The sequence below is a fragment of the Alosa pseudoharengus genome, unplaced genomic scaffold, assembly GCF_046254945.1.
Source record: "Alosa pseudoharengus isolate Yale_2024_CS ecotype anadromous, Long Island Sound unplaced genomic scaffold, YU_APseudo_1.1 YU_APseudo_1.1_scf_20, whole genome shotgun sequence".
NCBI classification, from domain to species: Eukaryota; Metazoa; Chordata; class Actinopteri; order Clupeiformes; family Clupeidae; genus Alosa; species Alosa pseudoharengus.
Window position 1 is genome coordinate 9777487 of NW_027468664.1, and position 20866 is coordinate 9798352.

The 20866-nt window shown below is 44.9% G+C and overlaps 1 protein-coding gene across 1 annotated transcript; it reads left to right on the top strand.

Moving 5' to 3' along the window:
• The first annotated feature begins 5698 nt into the window (after positions 1–5698).
• Positions 5699–19866, top strand: ccnd2b (cyclin D2, b). Its single transcript, XM_076296507.1, has 5 exons — positions 5699–6204; positions 7346–7561; positions 11320–11479; positions 13611–13759; positions 16317–19866. Exons 1-5 carry the CDS (start codon positions 6010–6012, stop codon positions 16491–16493), a joined length of 897 nt encoding a protein of 298 aa, XP_076152622.1. The 5' UTR covers positions 5699–6009; the 3' UTR covers positions 16494–19866.
• Positions 19867–20866: the final 1000 nt, after the last annotated feature.

Below are 20866 nucleotides of genomic sequence, written 5' to 3' on the forward strand. Positions count from 1 at the left end.
CACACACTCAGAGTAATCTGACCAGGAGTACATTTCCCATACCACCATGGAAGTTAGCATTGAACTAACATGCTACAATGCATTGTTCAGCTAACCAACATACAGTATAGTTAACAACGGTTTCCCATAGGACCAGCAACATCCAAGATTTTGGAAGGATAGTATCCAGGATTTTGCTAGGGGACAGTGTCCAAAATGTTCAGAATCTTAAGTTGATTAAATTTCACCAGAGCGGGTTGAAATGGAGCAAAAAATCAAGGATGTTTGAGTGCACCATGTAAAGGGTTTTCCTAGATTACATCACTAATGTGGTTAATGACGTATAATAGCATGTGAACTGCCTCACCTGCAAACCATGGAGACTCATGATCGCCTACCTCAGTTTCAACTGTTAATCATCTCGTTTTTTAATTACTTGGTCATCAAATGTATTTAATTGCTCATATTGGCTGACCTCATAAATTAATTACTTTTTTAATTCATTTTAAATATTATATTTTCTGCTTATGGCAATTCAGAATATGGTTGTGTGGTGGTTAGAAGTGTAAAATACCAACCAGATAGCCTACCCAAATGCATTTATACTTATTCATTTTAACACACCAGCATGATGGTCCCGGAACTATGCTTCAACCACAGGTAGAGAGCTGTTAGAACTATACAGTGTTTGAGAACATTTGTTTTCATTTTGTCATTTTAACGATGCATCAGACTATGTAAGTAGAACCACCATAGTTCAAACTATAGTTTTAAGGAACACTTGTATCTCAACTGTGTAAGTTGCTAACATAGTTAGCAGCTCTCCTTTTGGGGAAAGCACTCCAGATGTATTGTGTCCTGTTACTTCAGTCTGTTTTTCTCACTGAACTCCAAGCCCTTGATGATTCGCCTCTCCTCTCATTCAGGCCTTGACAGCAGCGGCAGCAGCTGGCTGCCAGTGAGGCGACGCCCCTCCTCCCGCGTCCCCGGGAGCCAATCAGGTGGCTCCAGCTGTCCCGCATCCTTCCCATTCAGAACGTGGCTGCGCTGCTGACAGAAGCTCCTTCGGCCGGACCTGCTGTTTCTGTCCTTCCTTCCTAAACGACTTTGACGGCTCGGCGCTTGCCGCTCTGACAGACAGGCCCTGCCTTCTTGGCTCGTCCCCAACCCACTTCCCCCTGTTGCTCTGGGCCTTTGCAAGAGGTCTGTGGTAAGAGGAGCGGAGAACTGTGGGACAGATAAAAGTGAAGGCTGGCGGGGGGGGGGTTAGAGGCTGGCTAAAGGAAAGACCCCCCCAACACACACACACACACACTTTCCCAAGACTTGCTTGAAATGAGAGTCACTCTGACTCTCCTGCAGTTAGATACAGCCAGTGTGAACTCAAACACCCACACCCATGTGTGTGCACACAGAGGCAAATACACATGCACGCACACACACACACACACACATACACACATATTTGTGTGCACATTGAAAACACACCCATAGCTACACACATGCACAAACAGTCGTTCATGCATGCACACAAAAACATAAAACAGCAGTCAAACAAACACACACACACACACACATAGCCAGCAGACACACCCATTGCCAGCCCACAGGAGATGTCCTCCTGGCTGTGTCTGTGTGTGTGTGTGTGTGTGTGTGTGTGTGTGCGTGCGTGCGTGCGTGTGTGTGTCTGTGTCTGGACAGCCTGAGGATGAGTTCCTCCTCTGTTCAGAGGAGAGGATGTGATCTCACTCACAAAAAATCCAACCTATGTCGCTTGCTGCTCATGACTAAACCCAGGCTTCCCCTTTGTGCTCAGCACCCTCTACGGCACCCCCACCCCTTCCTCTTCCTCCCTCCCCCATCTCTCTCTCCCTCTCTCTCTCTCTCTCTCTCTCTCTCTCTCTCTCCTCCTCCTCCTCTGTCCCCTGCTCCTGAGGCCTATGAAACAGAGGGGAGCAATGTTCTCCAGAAGGACTGGTAGGAGTGAGAGACGCAAGCTGCCAGACGTCAGAGAGTGAGGGAAGAGGGGCCGCCGCTGGGTGGGAGTCCAGGGGAGGGGAGAGGGAGGCACACTCACGCACGCACACACACACGCATGCTTGCTCACACATGCACACACACACACACACACACACACACACACACATACACACACAAGCACATACCCACACACATGCACTCATGCACAAAAGCTCCCAATAATGAGGAAGGTGCTCACACTCACACAAGGACCAAAGAAACGACCCAATACCGATTTTGCTGGCTGTTATAACATTGTTTCCTTAAATGTTAGCCTTTCTGGGATGAATGAGTGCTTTCATTTGCTGCAGTGGAAAACGCCCCCCTCTTCCCCTCTTTTCCTCCAGTTTATGACTTTTTCCATCGTTCTTCTCGCGGTTCTGCAAAAAGGAGTGCAGACCTGCAGTGACTGTTGTGTGTGTGTGTTGTTTTTATTGTGCGTGCTGCTTCATGCTGAGGTGAAGATGTTAAGCCGGAGGGTGGGGGGGGGGTGTCCCTCTTATGTGGACGCCACTGGAGTTCCCTTCACCACCTTTACTCTGACGCTTCCCCTCCACCCCCAGCCCCCATCCGTATACATATAACCCACTGAACCCTGCTGAGGTATTAACCAATTTGCTGCAAACATCAGGACTCTTTTAACGATTTAGTGCAAGTAATAAGGTTATTTCAATTATTGGAGGATTTTTTGAGAACTTTGATGGAACATGTGAGAACAGTTTCAGGAAATAATCACCAAGTCCTCAGCCAAGGTAACACTGAAAAGCACAGCATCTCAATCCACTCTCTGTCATCTGAAAACTGGCTGGCAAAGGACCTGGCCTTGTGTGCAAAATGAACTATAGTGGGCTCAAATCTTGCCAGCCTACCTCAGTGCAGTGCAGTGCTTCTAGTGTGGAGAATCCAGTGTAACAAGTTTGGTGGTAATTAACATGCCCACGCGTTTATTCCATTCCTTTTTTGGGGTGGGGTTGAGGGGGTGTCTATATGTCCGATGCTTTGGATGTTTGTGTTGTCACCGAAATTGCATTTAGAGCCCACATGTTCAAGGCAATCACATTAAAATTATTTTTGGGTGTTGGAAAGCTCCCAAGTCACATTTCATCAGGAAGCAAGATGGCCTCACAGAGAGCAGCCAGTGATAAGTCCCTGCTTTGCATTTGACATGGTTGATAAGAGGCGAAAAGCTAATGAATGACACAGCATGTGTGTTTGTTGCCTGGCAGATTCCAGAATTCCCCACTGTGCACCACTCTGACAGCGAATAGGAAGTAAAGCCATTAGCTATACAGTTAATGTAACTTAACTCTGCAGGAATTCTATAGAGCGCACAGCACATTTCCTCCATATCTCTTCCTTCTGAACATATCCTTATTTGAAAGAATGTGAGTGTTGTTCTCTGTGTGTGTGTGTGTGTGTCTGTGTGTTTGTGTGTGTGCTTGTGAGTGTATTTTTTGCCCTGGAGTCCTTGGCCGGAGAGCCGACGGTAATCAGACAGCACGGAGAGATCACACTGCTATTCACACAGTACTGCATTCCAGTCATAGTGAGCACATCAGGCCCTGCAAATAAACCCAAACACAGTCACAAGCCACGGGCGGGTGAGCAGAGGCTCCTGAAATCTTAACTGACCTATCCTGACCAATCATTAACTAAGCCGACTTCCTCAAAGGGCCTCGCTTTCAGAATGGGAGTAATAGTGACCTTAAAAAAAATCTGTGAATGAATTAATGTAGGAAATTCTTCCTTCCACCTCACCCCTCCACACGCACACACACATACCCGCACACAGACTCTCTCTCTGTCTCTCTCTCTGTTTCTTCTGGTCAACTCTGCATTGGCGTCCTGCCTGGTTCGTATGTCCTCCTGTGGTCTGAGTGTCTGTGTCACTGCCTGTGCTTTCATGGGTTCAATGGGCTGGTATGCAGCAGGAATCTTTGGATCAAGGTGATTTCACGCTCCCACACATTTTCCCAGGCTGTTAAGCATTCCCTTTTACCTTTGTGCGACTTGGAGAAGGTGATAGCAGCTGACATGTGTTGTCATTAGACACACACACACACACACACACAGAGAGACACACACTCCCATACACACATTGCGCACACACACACACACACACACACACACCTTTTTTCTGAGGCATTGGATTATCTCTGCGATCTCAGGGTTTGACTTTAGATAGCATGGGTTTCACACCTTTGTTAGAGATCATTATTGACACTAGGAAGTTCATTTAAACTTCACATGCATAGATGAGAGTGACTTACATTACATTACATTTGACTTAGATAGATAGATAGATAGATAGATAGATACTTTATTGATCCCCAGGTGACTTTATGCTCAGAGGATGTGTGCTTTTCCCGATGTGGGGTTAGTAACATTTGAGCACGAAAGACAACAACTCTCTGTCCTCAAAGCCTACATTACCCTGTGTGTTGTGATGTGATTGCAGAAAATTATGAATGAAACTGCTTACCTTCCGCTCCGTGGACAATGTTAACTTCCTGAATGATGCTGGATTCATAGATTTGATGATGATCAAATAATGCTGTTACACTCCTCAGAACTGCTACAGACAGTCCTGTAGCACAAAATGTTTGACACAGTTCTATACAATACACAGTTATGACAGAGTCCCAGATGTTAACAACTCAAACTATTACCGTTTATTACATTTGTATGTCTTGATAAACTCTTCACCTGTCAGAATAATCACTTGGAAGCAAATATACTATTCATTGTTACCATTTCCCCCCTTTTCTGGGTCTGGATTTGCCCCCCTGAGACAATCCTCCAGCCTCGCAGGGTTAGCTGTGCTTCTCCAGTTTCAGGGAAGGCCCACTGGACTCATAGCACTTGGCTGAGAATTAAAACCCTGCATTGTTCTGTGCATGCATTGTTTTTCACTTTGATCTGTAAGGGGAGGTGGGAGCAACAGTGGTGTCTGTGGCACACTTTTTTTGTTTTTGCATCTGTGATTGGGTGGTTTACAATAGTTTGTTTCATTTTGTATTAAAATTACCCTTGAATTATGCATTCACGACTTGATTAGATGCTGTTTTGTTATTGTCTACACTGATTGTGTATACTACTGAGTGAATGTCTGCCTGAGAGGAGAAATATAGCCTATAGGCACATGCCAACATTTTTGTGCGCCTTTACACTCACCAAGTAAATATTTCATTAAAGTAAGTATGATATTCAACCTCTGACAACTGAATGTTGTTAGTGTGAAAAAAGAACCCATAAGTGGACCTAGCAGACGCAGCCAGTCACTTTCACACCTGCTTCTGACAGACTGTAAGCTAGCCTAAACTGTAGCCTATTTGGTGCTCATGACAAGACACGTGAAGCAGAGCGCATGAGCACGTGAGGTGGAAGTGAGCAAAATGGCTTTTCGGAAATTATTAAATGCTCACTAAGGGTTTGAGCTGCCCAAAAGATTTGCCTGACGAAAGTCAAACTTTTGTTAAAAGGATTGTACTCAGTGTTAAAATGTGGAACGTTACAAACTTGACCAAATAAAACGGGAAATGCTCAGCGAATATAAGTTTAATATTGTCATTTGGAATACTGTAGGCTACAGGAAGCGAGAGGTGAACAAATAGATGTAGTCTCATGCACATTCGGCTATTCCAATCCAGAGGTAAAGGGGGAGAGATAAAACTGTGGCCAGTCAGAACAAGAAATGTCGTCAGCCATTGCCTACCAAGCGCGCAGCAGCAGAGAATCCACTTGCGTCATAGGCCTTTTGACTAGCCTACCCCATTTACATGCTTCAAATGTAATAAGAGAAAAGTGAGAGCGCGGCGGTAGGAAGAGAACGAGGGAGGGAGAGAGCGAGGAAAAAAGTTAGCATAGAGAGGCAAGACAGTACTGGCGACTGCTGCAGTCTCACTAATGTTTGCTATAAAAGTATTTTCCTCGAGTTTATTTCTCCCCTCCCTCATGTCATCATTATTTTGAAGATAAATTGTCTTCGCAAAGGAGAGACCTGAACACAACATGGAGCTCCTCTGCCTCGAGAAGGACACAGTCGTCAGAGCTCAGCAGGACCCAAACCTTTTCTTTGATGACAGAGTATTGCAAAGTCTGCTAACTATTGAAGACAGGTTTCTACCCCAGTGTCCATACTTTAAACACTTTCAGCAGGATATTAAGCCGTTTATGAGGCGGATGGTTGCCACTTGGATGCTGGAGGTTTGTGGGACTTTCCAAGACACATTTCTCGTGCTGTTCGTCTCTTGTCAGAGACGCTGCTGTCGTCAAAGTGTGATATTACATTGGCATTACCTGCTAGTCTAGGAGTATTTGTCGCCAATTCCTTTAAATGTAGGCTAGCATATGTGTAAAGTCTCTTCGTGAAACTTTAAAACCAAGGTGTGTCCCGTGAATTGCTTGGCTGGACATGTTGAGTAGCTTAGTCAGTAGGCTAAATATTGCAAGAACTCGACGTTTTGCATATAAATTGTACTAAAATGAAAAGGCCATTTGCAACTTGCTTAGCTATAATTAACACGGTTCGTTTGTATTGCATTCTTAGTGCAATATCGTGACAAAAGAAATGGACGCACAGAAGGAGACACAGTGTGGGTTTTTGGCGTACCGTATTGTCGAATAATTAATGTCATTAATTTTGTTGTTGTTAGTTGGACTTAAGGCCTTTCATTCATCAAGTTAAATGCTAATTTTGGCCATTACTGTAAGTTAGTAAAATTATTAGAAGGCGCAGAGTCCACGAAGTTCCTGTAGGGTGCTCGCCCACAATTAAGCTCTTAGCATTTTTAGAGATTTAAGTTCCATAACCGCTGTTGCATGCGCAATTTTACAATAAAAATGATCTAGTTCGGTTGTACAGACACTGGGTGTCATTTTCATACCAAATTTGTGCATTTCTCTCAATCTGAATAATTTTAAGCGATTTTTAAAGAGGAGTCGGCTATTGCAAACTGGTAACTCCTCGGCTATGACACGAAAGCGAAATCAATTTTCAAAGTTTATTCGGTTAAAACTGTTGTTTGCAATCTTCACAATTGTCGGGAATGATAAAGTACTCGTATGGCAACAATGTCAGATGAAAAAATAATCTCTACACAATTTATTTCTATTTTAAATTATTTTTTGAAAACGTGACGAACAAAGTAACGTCCTTGTGGGGGTGGTGTTTTTTGCGTGGGTGTCATGGACTTCCTACAAAGAGTAATGAATGAATGAATTTTATTGACGACATTAAGCACACTATAGTCTTTCATCAATTTATACTGATTATTTTACTTTTATACATTGCATTTTGGAGTTGCCAAAACTCTTTAATGCTCACATAACATTTCTCTCCCTACAGGTTTGTGAAGAAGAGAGCTGCGAGGAAGAGGTTTTCCCTTTGGCAATCAACTATTTGGATAGATATTTAGCAGTGGTTAAGACGAAAAAGGGCTGTTTGCAGCTTCTTGGAGCTGTATGCCTGTTTCTTGCATCGAAATTAAAAGAGTCTCGGCCATTAACTGCAGAAAAACTCTGCCTCTACACAGACAATTCAATCACATCACAAGAGCTCCTGGTAAGCATGCGTTTCTTCAATTTATAATTCAGACGTATCAATGAAATAATTACATTTATAGTTATTTTCCTTTCAAAACAGTCATTCAATTACCCCCTCACTTTGTGAAACATCATTGAACATCTGTGTTTCATTGGATGCCTGAGGCGGATTGGGGAAAAAATGTAGCCTGGAATGGAGTGTGCGCAAATTACTGCTGTGTTCTTTTCCGCCATCTAGTGGCAATTTCCTAACAGGCGCACTGAACTGTGGGAGAAAGATTCCGCTCAAAGCAAGGAGTTGAAATGAGTCAGCGACTGTGATCTGGGCCTGCTCAACCCAAAACATTGTTTCTCTATAAGGTCATAGAACACTCATAATGAAACACACCAACGAGCACAACATGAAAAAGAGCTTTTTAGTGGAAAAGTTAAAGTCTCTCACAGACTTTTTAAATACATTTAAACTGTGTTGCTAATGCTGCTATTACACATTCAGCTGTCAATGTAGCAAATGACAACATTTTGTTTTCCTTAATGCTTAGTCAGTCGCTCGAATGCATCCAGGTATGATGGCAACAGCCCCTGTCAGACAGCACCTCATCCACTCCACCTCAGCTCTTAGCTTAGTTCCCTTCTGTTTCTCATTGCCTTCTCTCTCTCTCTATCTCTATCTCTCTATCTCTCTCCCTCTCTCTCTCTCTCTCTACTGTATCTCTCTCCCTCTCTCTCTGCATCTCTATTGCTCCAGACCTCCTCTGGCTTTAGTTAGACCCTTGTGGCTTTCTTTCCCCTTGAGTGGGTGCCTTCAGTCAGTCATGCAGGCAGGGCAGGGTAAACTGCAGGGGGAATACCAGCTGCTGGAGACATCAGTCCCCTCACTGCAGCCAAGCGAAGTGTGCTGCTCACCCAGCATCTGATAAACATTTCCTCTCTTGCTGCTGCATGAATGACTAAATAAATAAATATGTTGTTTTTTCGTTGGTGGTATCTGAAGGGCCTGTGGAAGAGAAAGGGGGGGGGGGGCGGCAGGCATTCATTCATTCTGTGTACTGTGTACTGTGTTGCAAAATTGGCTTAACGTGACTCATTGAGGGTAGACAGTGGTTTGAGTTCCACATCCTCTTTGCACCCCCCTCCCCACACCACCCCTCCCTTTTTAGTCCTACCACTGTGCTGGCACTCTGGTCACCAGCTGCTTGGACTCTCTATGTTGCATTACAAGGCATTTTGTTGAGAGACAACATTTGACAGTAGAGAGCCGTACAGAAGTGGGAGCTACAGTGTGCAGTTGGCTTTTGCGAGGCTGTTCAGACGACCTGCTGCTTTTGGCACCAGCAGGGGAATTCAGTGGGGATTCCGCAGGGGTTGACTTCCTGACAGGGAGAGGGAGACCGAGTGACAAAAGAAAGAGGGAGAGAACGACACGCTGCTTTTGGCTCGTACACGCCCACGTTTTCGGGCTTGTGGTTACCGGTCACACTCGAGCAGAATAGTGGTGCCATGGACCGGGCTGTCCCCACCTAGTGAACAGCTCCCGGGGCTGTCCCTGTCCTTGTATAACTTTCGGTACAAGAATGGGGTCGACGTTAGCAGTAAAAGAAGCAATACGCAACAGGGAGGGTGTGCATACAATATTAACGGGGGGCCTACACAGGATTTTAAAAACAGTACCATTGCAGTTTTTATGTATAAGCTACTGTAGCTGTAGCTTTTGAAGGGGTATCCCTTTTCACTACATTTGTATTAGCTGCCTGATAGGTGAAGAGAACAAGAAAAGGAGAAACATCAACGCGATGCCTTGGTATGCTTTAACACCCTCGTATCTATGAAACTGGAAACAATTGAACCAGGAGACTTTGTCACAAGACAAAACAGAACAGATGTCTCAAAGCCCATTAGATAACATTACTGTAGTTTAGCTTTGTATGGCAGTAACTGTATAGCCAAATATTTGTTTATGGTTAGACTAGGCTAGCTAACGTTACGCTGAACTGACACAACGTAACTTAATGCTCTGAATTTGCGGCCAACATGAAATCTATAACTTTTTGATCACCAAGTTGGTAATTTCCACAAATAATACCGCTACTTTTTAATATCATCCGATACCTAATTCAATGTTGATTTATTGCTTAGCCTACTTACCACTTCAACACCATTGACTGTACCTCAAACTTCAACAAAGATGAGTTGCCATTGCTGCTGCTGTGCTGAAGAGATGTGGAGGACACATCAGGGCACGCCCAATGAAAATAAATTAAAGCAACACAACACAGACCCCGCGTCTCTCGCGTCAGTCACTGAAATGAACGTAACACAGAGCCCGCGTCTCTCGCGTCAGTCACTGAAATGAACACAACACAGACCCCGCGTCTCTCGTGTCAGTCACTGAAATGAACGTAACACAGCCCCCGCTTCTCTCGCGTCAGTCACTGACAGTAGAATAAATGCATCGGGAAAAACACTTGTCTCAGACCTACGACCGAATTAGGCTGGGATCACATTAGCCAGCGGCAAGCGGCAGGTTTCAAATTGTTCTCTATGGTTCGGCAGCGGAACGCTGGCAACGCTGGTGTAACGCTAGGGTTGAGCAATCTGAGCGTTGAACTTGGTTCAACTTTCAAAGCGCAACGCGAGCATATTCAATTGTCAGTTAAGGCAAACCGTTAGTGTTACCATAGGAACGAGATAGAACTTATTATGGTCTGAGCGTTGCGTTACGCTTGCCGCTGGCTAATGTGATCTCCGCCTTACAGCCGTGGCAATAACCTCATGTCACTCGTGTCATATTGCTTAATTATTAGTGTAACCTCATGTCACTCGTGTCATATTGCTTAATTATTAGTGTAACCTCATGTCACTCGTGTCATATTGCTTAATTATTAGTGTAACCTCATGTCACTCGTGTCATATTGCTTAATTATTAGTGTAACTTCATGTATGAAAACTAGTATTGCCAGGCAATACTACTTTGAAAACTAGTATTACAGTGGCAATACTGGTAACGGCGGCCATGGGCTCAGGGCGTGAAACTTTTGGTTGACATGTACAGCAGCGTAGAGGAGTGACAGTGTGTGTGTGTGAGAGAGAGAAAAAAAACCAAGTGAGAAGGAAACTGGAGATCAGCTGAATTTGGTTTTGCTCTTCCTCTTCTTGGAAGGACCTCATGCAGTACTTACCGCAATCACCAAAATGGTGCAAACATTGCAGTATATGCTGCGAGATCGTGACAGGAAGCAAGCCGGAAGAGTGTTGCATGAAACCGTCTGGTTGGCTGTGGTCTATGCATGGGGTGTAACCTAGGTGGTGCCAGCGAATAAGTGCAGTTTGAATGACACGGGGGGCGGATCCAACAATGCAATTAAAAATGGAGGCCACAGCTGTATGCCTTTGATACTTATCATCCAACCGATTCCCAATGCAGGTTCAGATAAATAGAAAACAGTTGCACTCCATCTGTATGTACAGTAAATGCTGAAACTCTTTTGAAATGATCTTTGCTGGCTTGTTTATTGGCAGACATGCCATAAACATGACCATGACTCTGGAGCTTGACTTACAGCAGTTTGAAATGGCCAATGTGCCAGTTGTCTGGCTGCTTGTCCATTGTGCGTGTGCCCTCTCGCTTCTTAGTAGAGCTCAATGTATTTCTGTATGAATTACAACATTTGGCTCTGGGATGTAAACAGGTGGTGCTTTGGAATTGTAGTCACTTGACCTGAGTGTTTTTTTCCCCCCTGCCGTCTGTCTCTCCCCTAACCCCCCATACCCCTGCAGGACTGGGAGCTGGTAGTGCTGGGGAAGTTGAAGTGGAACATGGCAGCTGTCACCCCACACGACTTTATCGAGCACATCTTACACAAGCTGCCCCTCCCCGAGGACAAGCTGTCGCTCATCCGGAAGCACGCACAAACCTTCATCGCTCTCTGCGCGACAGGTAGGACAGGAAATGTGCTTGACAGCTGCAAAAACCCTCTTGACTAAAGACGCTCTTTGTTTTAGGCTTTTGCAGAATCCACAACCCACCCACACCCTCCTCTCCCCAACCCTACCCCCACACTCCTCTCCTTTGTTTTTTTTTGTTTTTTTTTTTCAATTCTTTCTCCACTTCTTTCTCTCTCTCTCTCTAGCCCCTCTTTTCCCTTTGCTCCACTCTAAAGTTCCATCAGCTGCTGCGCGGCAGTTGTGCTCATTTTCCCATGGCATGACTCATGCGATTCCTCGATCCGCTGACCTTATTCAGCTGGAGCCGCTGCATTCCCTCTGCATTCTCCAGTTGTAGGGCCAGACGCCTTTCAGGAAAGAGCCCTTATATGTATATTCGGCGCCTCAGAATAACCTTGCTTTTCAAGCTCAGAGGGGGTCAGTCTGCGTGAAGAAGGCTTTTGTTCACTATTCGCAAAAAAAAAAAAATTTGCCCCCCCTTTTCCTCTTTGTCATTGATTTGTAACAGAGTGCCTAAATTAAAGTATGGGGCCGTCTGTCATGAGAGACTGTATTGCTTCTGGCTGAAATGGAGGGGGAAGTTGGTTCAGTGTTTGAAGTGTAGCCTCCCCCTCCGCCGCACGGTGACGGCACGTGAAAGGGAGTCTTCCTCTCCTCTGGGCTGGTGACTCAGGTGCAGCTGCTGCCGCTGCTTGTTGACAGATGGGCTTCCAGGTTTGATTGGTTGGGCCTGGCAATGCCATGGTCTTTTCCTTCCTGTCCTCGCCTCTCTCTCCCTCTCTCTCTCCACATCTCCAAAATAAATGTGCGTTTGGCCTTGCAGAACGACGGAAAGCCTGTCCACCGCTTGCTCTCCCTTCACCCCCCCCCCACCCTGCACCAATGCTTATGCCCTTCTCCCAAAATGCCCTCGTGCAGACAGCCGGAGACGACGGCCGCCCTCGTGTGTGGGTTACACTGGGCCACGGATTCATCCCACCATTTCCAAACTGTCTTGGACACACTGCTGTGTGCCTCTCCGCACTAGCGGTGCGGGCGCTATTTATGCCACTTTACGCTGCCTTTGCCTTTTTAGCATTTTTTTCCCTCCTCTGGGTGTGTTTCCGTGGTCTCCCTCTCTTCGTAAGCCGACAGTTATATCTGAGCTCAAAACAACCACATGAAAACGCAGCGCGTTGGCGGCTCTGGAGTAATCTAAATGTTTGGGGTTTTATTTGCACTTGAAAATGTTGTTCTCATGACACAAGAGCTCGTCCTGTGTGCAGCTGGCCTTGTCTAAAAAAAAAGAGAGAGAGAGGGAGAGAGAGAAAGAGAGGGAAGGGAATGGGGCCCCGGTTACTCCCCGGGTGTTTATTCAAGGCTGTCTGTCGCATCCTTGTTTGTCCAAGAGCAGGAAGATAAAAAAAAAAGCCCCTCAACAAAAGGCCAGGGACGGAACCTAAAGTCTGCAATGAAGCCCTCCCGCACGACGACTGAAAAGCTAGTTTCCTCCCACATCTGGCAGATTGTTGCTCAGGTCGTTTGAGCCATAATGGAGTACCAAGGGGAGCAGTTTCTGGAACTCATAGCCCGCCGAAGAGGAGGAGGTGGAGGAGGAGGAAGCTGGTTCCTATTCCTCCCCTGTTTCTCTAATCACAGTTGGGCCATGCTGAGGGAAATCATACAGCCTGAGAGGAAAAGAACGGGGAGGGGGGGGGGGAGAAGCGGCTCGCCAGTTAGCCTGAAACCTTAACCCATGTGAGAGTCAGGTTGAAAATCTTTAGTGTGTTTTTTAAGTCCAATGGACAACAGATGTGGCGTTGGAGGGGGAAGTAAAAAAAAAAAAGGGACCTTTTTTGGTTTGTAGCTGGTTCTTGTGTTTGGGTGTTTGCTGGTGGGTTTGTGGTCGCTCTGAAATAGGTTGGTCACATTCTTGCTCCAGTCTCTCGCCCAGTCATCTCCTCCCTCTTTTCCCCCCTCCTGTGCTCTTCCTATCTTGTCATCTACCATCTTTCCTCCTGTCCTGTCTTGTCTTGTCACCTTTCCTCGTACTCCTTTTAAATCCCTCCATCCCCCCTCTTCTTTTCTCTTCTCCTTTGCTCCATAATGTCCTCCTCACCTTTTTTGCTCCCTTTTCTCTCCAGATTTCAGCTTTGCTATGTACCCACCCTCCATGATCGCCACGGGCAGCGTGGGCGCTGCTGTCTGTGGCCTCCAGCTGGACCGGACCGACCGGATGCTGCACGGCGACAACCTGTCCGAGTTGCTGGCCAAGATCACTAACACGGAGGTGGTGAGTAACCCCCCTCGACGCCTCCCTCGTGTATTCTTACACAAAGAACAACACAGACACACCGCAACGAGATGTGCGCCCACTCTGGTGCAATTAGGTTGGTTTAGATGGCTGTGGCATGGTGGCATTTCTGAGCTGCATCAAGGCAGAGGCTCTGCATTACAGTCTGGGACGCCATTGTCCGTCAGCAAGGAAGTCGCTGTGTTCTGCAAACACTTCAGCTCTGTTGCCATAGTGGTGTAGACGGTATTGGGGTCTTTGGTGCAGATTGAAAAAAGATGTACATGGTCTGGCTGTTATGAAGACAAAGACTCAATCAAGCTGTCTGCAGACAACTGTAGTCTGCTGACACTAGTGAAGTAGATTAACAAGATGTTGGCATCAACTCTCATGAGGCGTCTCTTGAGGATTTTATTGGAAACTAAGTGAACGCCGTGATTCAAAAAGGCAACCCCTCCCCTAGCTCTTTACCTCCTTCTTTTTCTGGGACTGTGTGTTTGAGGGGGGGGGGGGCAGAGTTGGGGGAGTAGTTTGGAGAAGCTTCCAGAAAACAGTTCCATGCGACTCCAGTAGTTGCACATTGAAACTATTTCAGTTCCATGAAAAGAGAGCCTGTGGGTTCTGGCGAGGGATCCAGACTGCTGCTATAAAGAGGCGCGGCGAGGGAACGTCTTCTCAGAAGCCGGGGCCCGCATTCTTGTGGCGGGACGCAAGACGTCCCCCTTGCATGCGTCCCCGCCACGGCTCACATCTCCACGGCGATCGTGTTTTGAATGCCTAATGCAGGACGTCCCGCTTTGGGAAGAAGGCACAGGAAGACATTTAACACCTCCTTCAATCTCAACCACTCCTCTCTCTGACACATACATGAACACACCACCTTCACTCAGACATACAGTAACCTCCCTTCCCAGGTTTTCAGTTGTGTTTTTTTTATTATTATTCAAGGCCCCCCGTTAAACTTGGGCTTTACACAAACAGCAGGGCTGAACTGGAGACGGAGATGTGCTTATCTTCTCAGGGCTTTTGCTTCCGTCGCTGGTGAACAGGGGTCAGTCTGCCCAGCGGCGGCAAGTCTGAAGGGGTTTCAGGTTGCAAGCGCTTCAACTTTTCCTCCCCTCACAACGCCCCCCCCCCCACCCCCATCCCCCGTCTCTTGTTTTACCACCACCATCATCTCCCCTACCCCCATCAACCCCCCCCCTTCAACCATCGCCCAAGTAAAAGGGAACAACCTGCTCCCAATGGTGCCTTAGTTATGGTGTCGTCATGGCAACGCCAGCCATGGGCAGCCGTCACAACAGGCGCCCCAACTGCGGCCCATCGGGTTTTAATTAGCCGTACGTCTGAGCGGAATGTTGGCCTCTCAGAAAGTGGTGTGTGTGTGTGTGTGTGTGTGTGTTCGTTCGTGCATTCTTCAGGGCCCCCATGGCTCTCTCCGGCAGACCTCCCACACGCTCCCAGCAGCGTCTGTCTCTCCAGACCTCAGAGAAAGCGAGAGAGAGGAAGAAAGGAAAGGAAAGAGAGGAGAGAAAACTGATCCCGAGTGAGTGAGTTAGGCAGCAGCAGCAGCAGCAGAGAGAGCGAGAGGGGAGGGGTGGGGGGACAAAGACAGACGGAGTGGAGAGACATGATGAGGGAGGGGGACTGGGGGAAGTGCCAACTGATCCGAAGACCAAAGAGAATATCAGAGTAAGGAGAGAGAATTGATCCAAAGCGTGTGGGCTTTCGGGGGCCTGCAGTGGGCTAATGTAGCCAGCAGGGGCCCTCGTAACACTAATATCACATTTACAGGCTGCTGAGATCATAGTGCCTTGATCGTGGGAAACTTTTCTCGCAGAGGGGAGTAAATTGTGCAATCGCAGGGACTATAGTGATTTGTCTGCTCTTATCATCACAGCAGATCTTGTTCTGAAGAAGAGTGAAGCTTCTATCTGTCCTAGTTGTCCTTCAAAGGCCTTCTATGCAACATTTTCAACTTAATAACACAGTTTAGAAATCATTGTGATGATTAAATGACCTGTTGAGGCGAGAATGGCAGCTTTCCCTGCTCCCCCCCTTACTGTCTCCTAGTGGAAAATCAGCCTTGCAAGATCTGCACTAGCGTCCCGGTAGTGTCTGAATCAGGAAGTCCTGTTAGGAGCGAGAAACACAAAATGCTTAAAATTCTTGCACATGTTCCCTCACATGTTCCCTCTTAAGCACCGGTTAGCCATGCTGGCTATCTACAAAAGATGGTTTAATTTTTTTGATGTTCATCATGTCAGGGCCAGCGAAAAGACCAAAGAGACGGTTGTGAAATATGCACCCCAAAGCTGTAGGGGGAGCTCCATAGAGAAGAATGTGACAACAAAAGTGAGAAATCGGCAAAGAAATGATTGGAGTTACAGAACTGTATCTACATTGGAAGGTTATAAATAAATTATATGTATTTGTTTGTATTAGTACAGTATGTGTCTTGGGTGTATTTTATTTAATTAAATGTTATCTCTCTCTCTCTCCCTCCCTCTCTCTCCCTCACTCCCTCCCTCCCTCTCTCTCCCTCACTCCCTCTTAGGACTGTCTGAAGTCCTGTCAGGAGCAGATTGAGCAGCTGTTGCGGAGCAGCCTGCGGGAGAGCCAGGAGAGGCAGCAGCGTCAGCAGCAGGAGGCCCTCAACCGGGCAGCCAGCAAAGGTGTGGACCCCCAGAGTCAGTCCAGCACCCCCACAGACGTCCGCGACATCAACCTCTGAGCCCCCCCCCCCCCCCCCCCCCTCTCCAGTTCTCTTCCCATCCAGCATTGCAATCCAGCAGCTGGAGTGTTTTCTCTTAATGAAAGAGAATAGCTTTAATTTAGGTTATTTTATTTTATTTTATTTTTTTAAGAACCCGCATATTAAGCCTGTGACTCACAATAGCAGTGCAAGTAATCAGAATTTTGGATAAGACATCAATTTCACATATATACTTCTATATATATTTTTGAATGAAATCTGAAGACTTGATTGCACCTCAGGTGAACAGACAGGAAAGCTACCGACGGCATACTTGAAATTACATGGAAACTGTATGAAAAGAGTCAAATATGAAATATGTATAGCGACAAAAGAAAACTGGGGCAAACATTGGTGGGGTGTCCAATGGTAATAGATTTTATTTTATTTCCATAATGTATTGTGAAAACAAATGTGTTATGATTATTATTATTACTATTAGAATTATTATTGCTAATATAAGAATTATTATCATTTAATATTATTATTATTATTATTATTATTAGCGCTAACATATATTCTGAAGTAATGTGATGCATGCATTCAGCTATGCAAATGCCTTGGAGCAGCATTTATGAGCAGGCGTATACAGCAAGGGCTCACCCAGCTGCAGAGCTGACTCTTATTTAAGCTGTTTAGTGCTGGACAGGGGAGGGCTGGGCCCTCTCAGATAAGAGAGGGATAGAGAGCAAGTGTGAAAGAAAGAGGAGTGGGAGGCTAACTGGTGGAAAGGAACGAGATGGTGTGAGAAATGAGTAGTGGAGGAAGGTGGATGAGTGACTAAACAGCCCTTACGTTAGGTTTGAAACAATCAATCTATTTGTTATATATATACGATTGATTGAATTTGAGTTATTTTTTATGGGGTTTTTTTCTCTTTCTCTGTGTAATCATATTGTAGTGCCTGTCATGGGTGTGCTACACACAGGGGATATATGCAATTCGTACAGCTCTGTTAATGTTTAGCGTACGCCCAGTGATGTTGCGCTATTGAAATGAAGGCCTATGCTAGGTTGGACGAGGGAATGGGCAGGTGACTACACAGGCTCAAGAGTGGGATAGAGGATTGTGGCTTTGATTGTGGCTTTGTTCTGGACATCAGAACACTGAACTTGAAGATGATTGACAGGGTGTGAGCATGTAAGCATTTAAGGACTGAGAACGACTTCTTTTTTCTTTTTTGAGGAGGAGGAAGTAGGGTTCATTTCCAGTCCTTGTTAGTTATATGAGGATTATTCATTTTGTTTCATGAACGCAGATGAATCCGGAGAACAGTAACCGATAGCTGTGCGCTAGCTCCTGCATAGTTGGGCTGCTGTTTTTTTTATTTTTAAGTTTCTGTTTGTGGCAGTGATTACGAGGGAACCATAATAAGTGTGCTGGATCATTTATTCCCTAGTTTTCTTCATGTTTGCAGTTGATCCTTCAGTCACAGGCCAAATGCGGAAAATGTATCAACACAAATGCACTTTTAAAGAAAAAAAACAAAAAAAAACAACACATTCCCTAAGGGGCCAAGGAATAGTTTGAATTTTAAAAAGGTTTTGGAGGGGTGTTTGTTTTTTTATATTTTCATTATTCTTTCTTTCTTTTAAATTATGCTCTTTTTCTGGGCTGGTATCCCACCTAAGGCATTCCCAGGCAGAGTAGAGTGCGGGTAAACCACAGCATAGGTATTCAAATTTCTAGACCAAAATCAATTTTAGAACAAGCTTTCCTTGCGATGTATGTCTGTGTTGCGCATTGTTCATTGTTAAAAGTGTTCATTGACTTGAATGTTAGTTTTGCCTGCTTCTCAGCAGATTTGACCAATTTAAGGCTGACTTGTTGCCCATTTTCCCGCTTATTTTTTCTTTCTTCCTCTGTGAAATTGAGGCTTTGTCTACCATAAAAAAAATCCCTTTATTTGAACAATGTGGTTCAGTGGTGGCATGCACTGCCTTACCTTTTCTATGTGCGCTATGTAATCTTAAGTAATACAAGGAAGGAAAATCAAAATACAGCTAGCTGCCATTGCTTTAAAAGAACCAAGCGCGTGGACATGCTTTTGTGACGTCTTCACACTGCCAGCTCAGGTTGTGTCTTCCATACAAAAGGGGCATGCTTATGGTTTTTTTGTGTATGTTTGTGTGTGTATGTGGGTGTGTAAGTGTGTGTGTGTGTGTATTTCTTCTGGACATGTCGGTGTGTGTTAGCATGCTCGTGCAGTTGAGTTCTACCACATGATCAGCTGTAGTGTCTTTACTTTGCTTTGCTAAAGACCAAAGGCTATGAGTGAAAAGTCTCTTTCTCTTCCTTTCTCTTTTGTATTACTCTGTATTGATACTCTGTATTTTGTATTTAATTTTCCTCCCTACGCTGCTAAAACTGAAAAGCTATTCTTTGTCCAATAACACACACATACACTCACACAGACACCAACACACACTCACACATATACACCGGCATTTAACTTAACACAGGTAGACCTAAATATGTCCACATACTCAGACACATAACATTTCCTACCTGTAATATTTCACTTTTATGTGTGCTGCTATTTTATACATATATGTATATAGTTTTTTTGTTTGTTTCTTTAGCTTTTATTGGTTGCTGTCAGTGGAAGCAGAGAAGGTTTTAAGGGTGCGGAGCAGACCTTGACTGGAAGTGCTTTGCTCACGTGGCTTATTGGAAGGAGGCATGTTTCTTTTCTGCTCCTGCTGTCCCCTGCCGTCTTTGTCCTTCTTCCCTTCGGTCCTCACTGTGTCCAAGCGAGTGTTCCAGACACCACCGCTGGTCACATGGACATGAGAAAAAAAAAGACAAAACAAACAAAAAAAACAAAAAAAAAAAACAAACAATGTTAGACAGAAGCTTAGAATGCTTAGAAAGCTCTCTGTCGCCGCCATACCTCACAAATCTCAGTCTGTTTGTTTCATTTTTATTATTTTGCTGAGAGCAGGGACTGTTGGGAAACCTCCATTTCCCAGGTAATTGTTCTATGTTAGAGAGCAATAGTCACTCACATGTCATGCTTCTAATCAGGTTTGCATCAAGAATCAGTGTGGGTAGAGGGACCAGCACTGTCACCCCCCCTACTTCAACGAACCTGTACTGGCGGCAGAGGCTTGCTAGTCCTGTCTATACTTTACCAGGTGCTAAGTGCGAGTCTGGGGCAACGGAAATCATAATTATTATATATATTATATTTTTTTATTTTGGATTTTTTTTCCTTCGTAATTGGTTTCAGAGAACAGTGTTGGTTTCACCCTGATCCCCCTCACCCCACCCCACCCCACCACCACTGTAAACATCATGTACCTCAATAGTGTATGTTCTCTGTTCAATAAAAATTTTCCAAAAATCCAAATTTTACCTGTGTAGTTGTGCGTGGTCTGTACATGCAATTGGATTCAACATGCTTTAGCATTCTGGACTGGACTGGACTCTTGGTAGAAGTCTCTTCAATCCAAGTTTTATTGAGAATAGCTTATTAGAGGAATAGGAGAACACATTTGTTAAAATAGCAGACATTGTGTAAACTGTTGTAGGCCCAGATGATCCACTACCTGTAAGTTAGTTTTCACTTTTTGAACACAATGGTTTCATTTGTATGTGCTCTCTAATTATTGCTGAGAAGCACTAAAAGGACTACATGAAATAATATGAAGGGTGTATTAACAATATGGTAATGACAAATCCATTGATAAAGAAATAATACTAATAAAATCTGTCACTGCATAATGTACCCAACCCTAGAGAAGCCTTAAGCTGCTATCACCATCTAACACTCTTGTCTTGCCAACATCAACAGCATTATAGCATATCTGAGCACTATGCTGTAAAAGCTGTTCTTATGACAGCAGGTGTTTTTTTTTATCTTACTTTCTATTGGCTGGGTACCTTCAAAATGGATTTTTACATGGTTTTCAAGTGATGGATAGATAGATACAGTAGATAGATAGATAGTTACTTTATTGATCCCCAAGGGGAAATTAAAGCGATGAGGCAAATTATGTGGTTACTATACTCTTGTGGTTACCCCCTTTCTTTATTTTTTGATCTCGCCTAGATGAGAATTGGCCCATCATACAGTCACACAAGAATGTATGAGCTTTACGGTAGGATACCTATGTCCCTTGTCCTTTGTTTATTTGTGCAATACCACCGATTTGTAGATTTTACTGATTCAAATGCAAGGGGAGGTTGTCACTCTCTTTCCTTCATCTCCAATGGTGAGTGAATCGTGATTTGGTCTAGAGTCTAGAGTGAATTGTGATTTGGTCCATTTGCTTATTACTGAAGGTGGTGTGGCTGGTATTGGTGGAAGTTAGCTGTTGTTTTTGTAGAGAGAAATTGTTAAGAGCAGA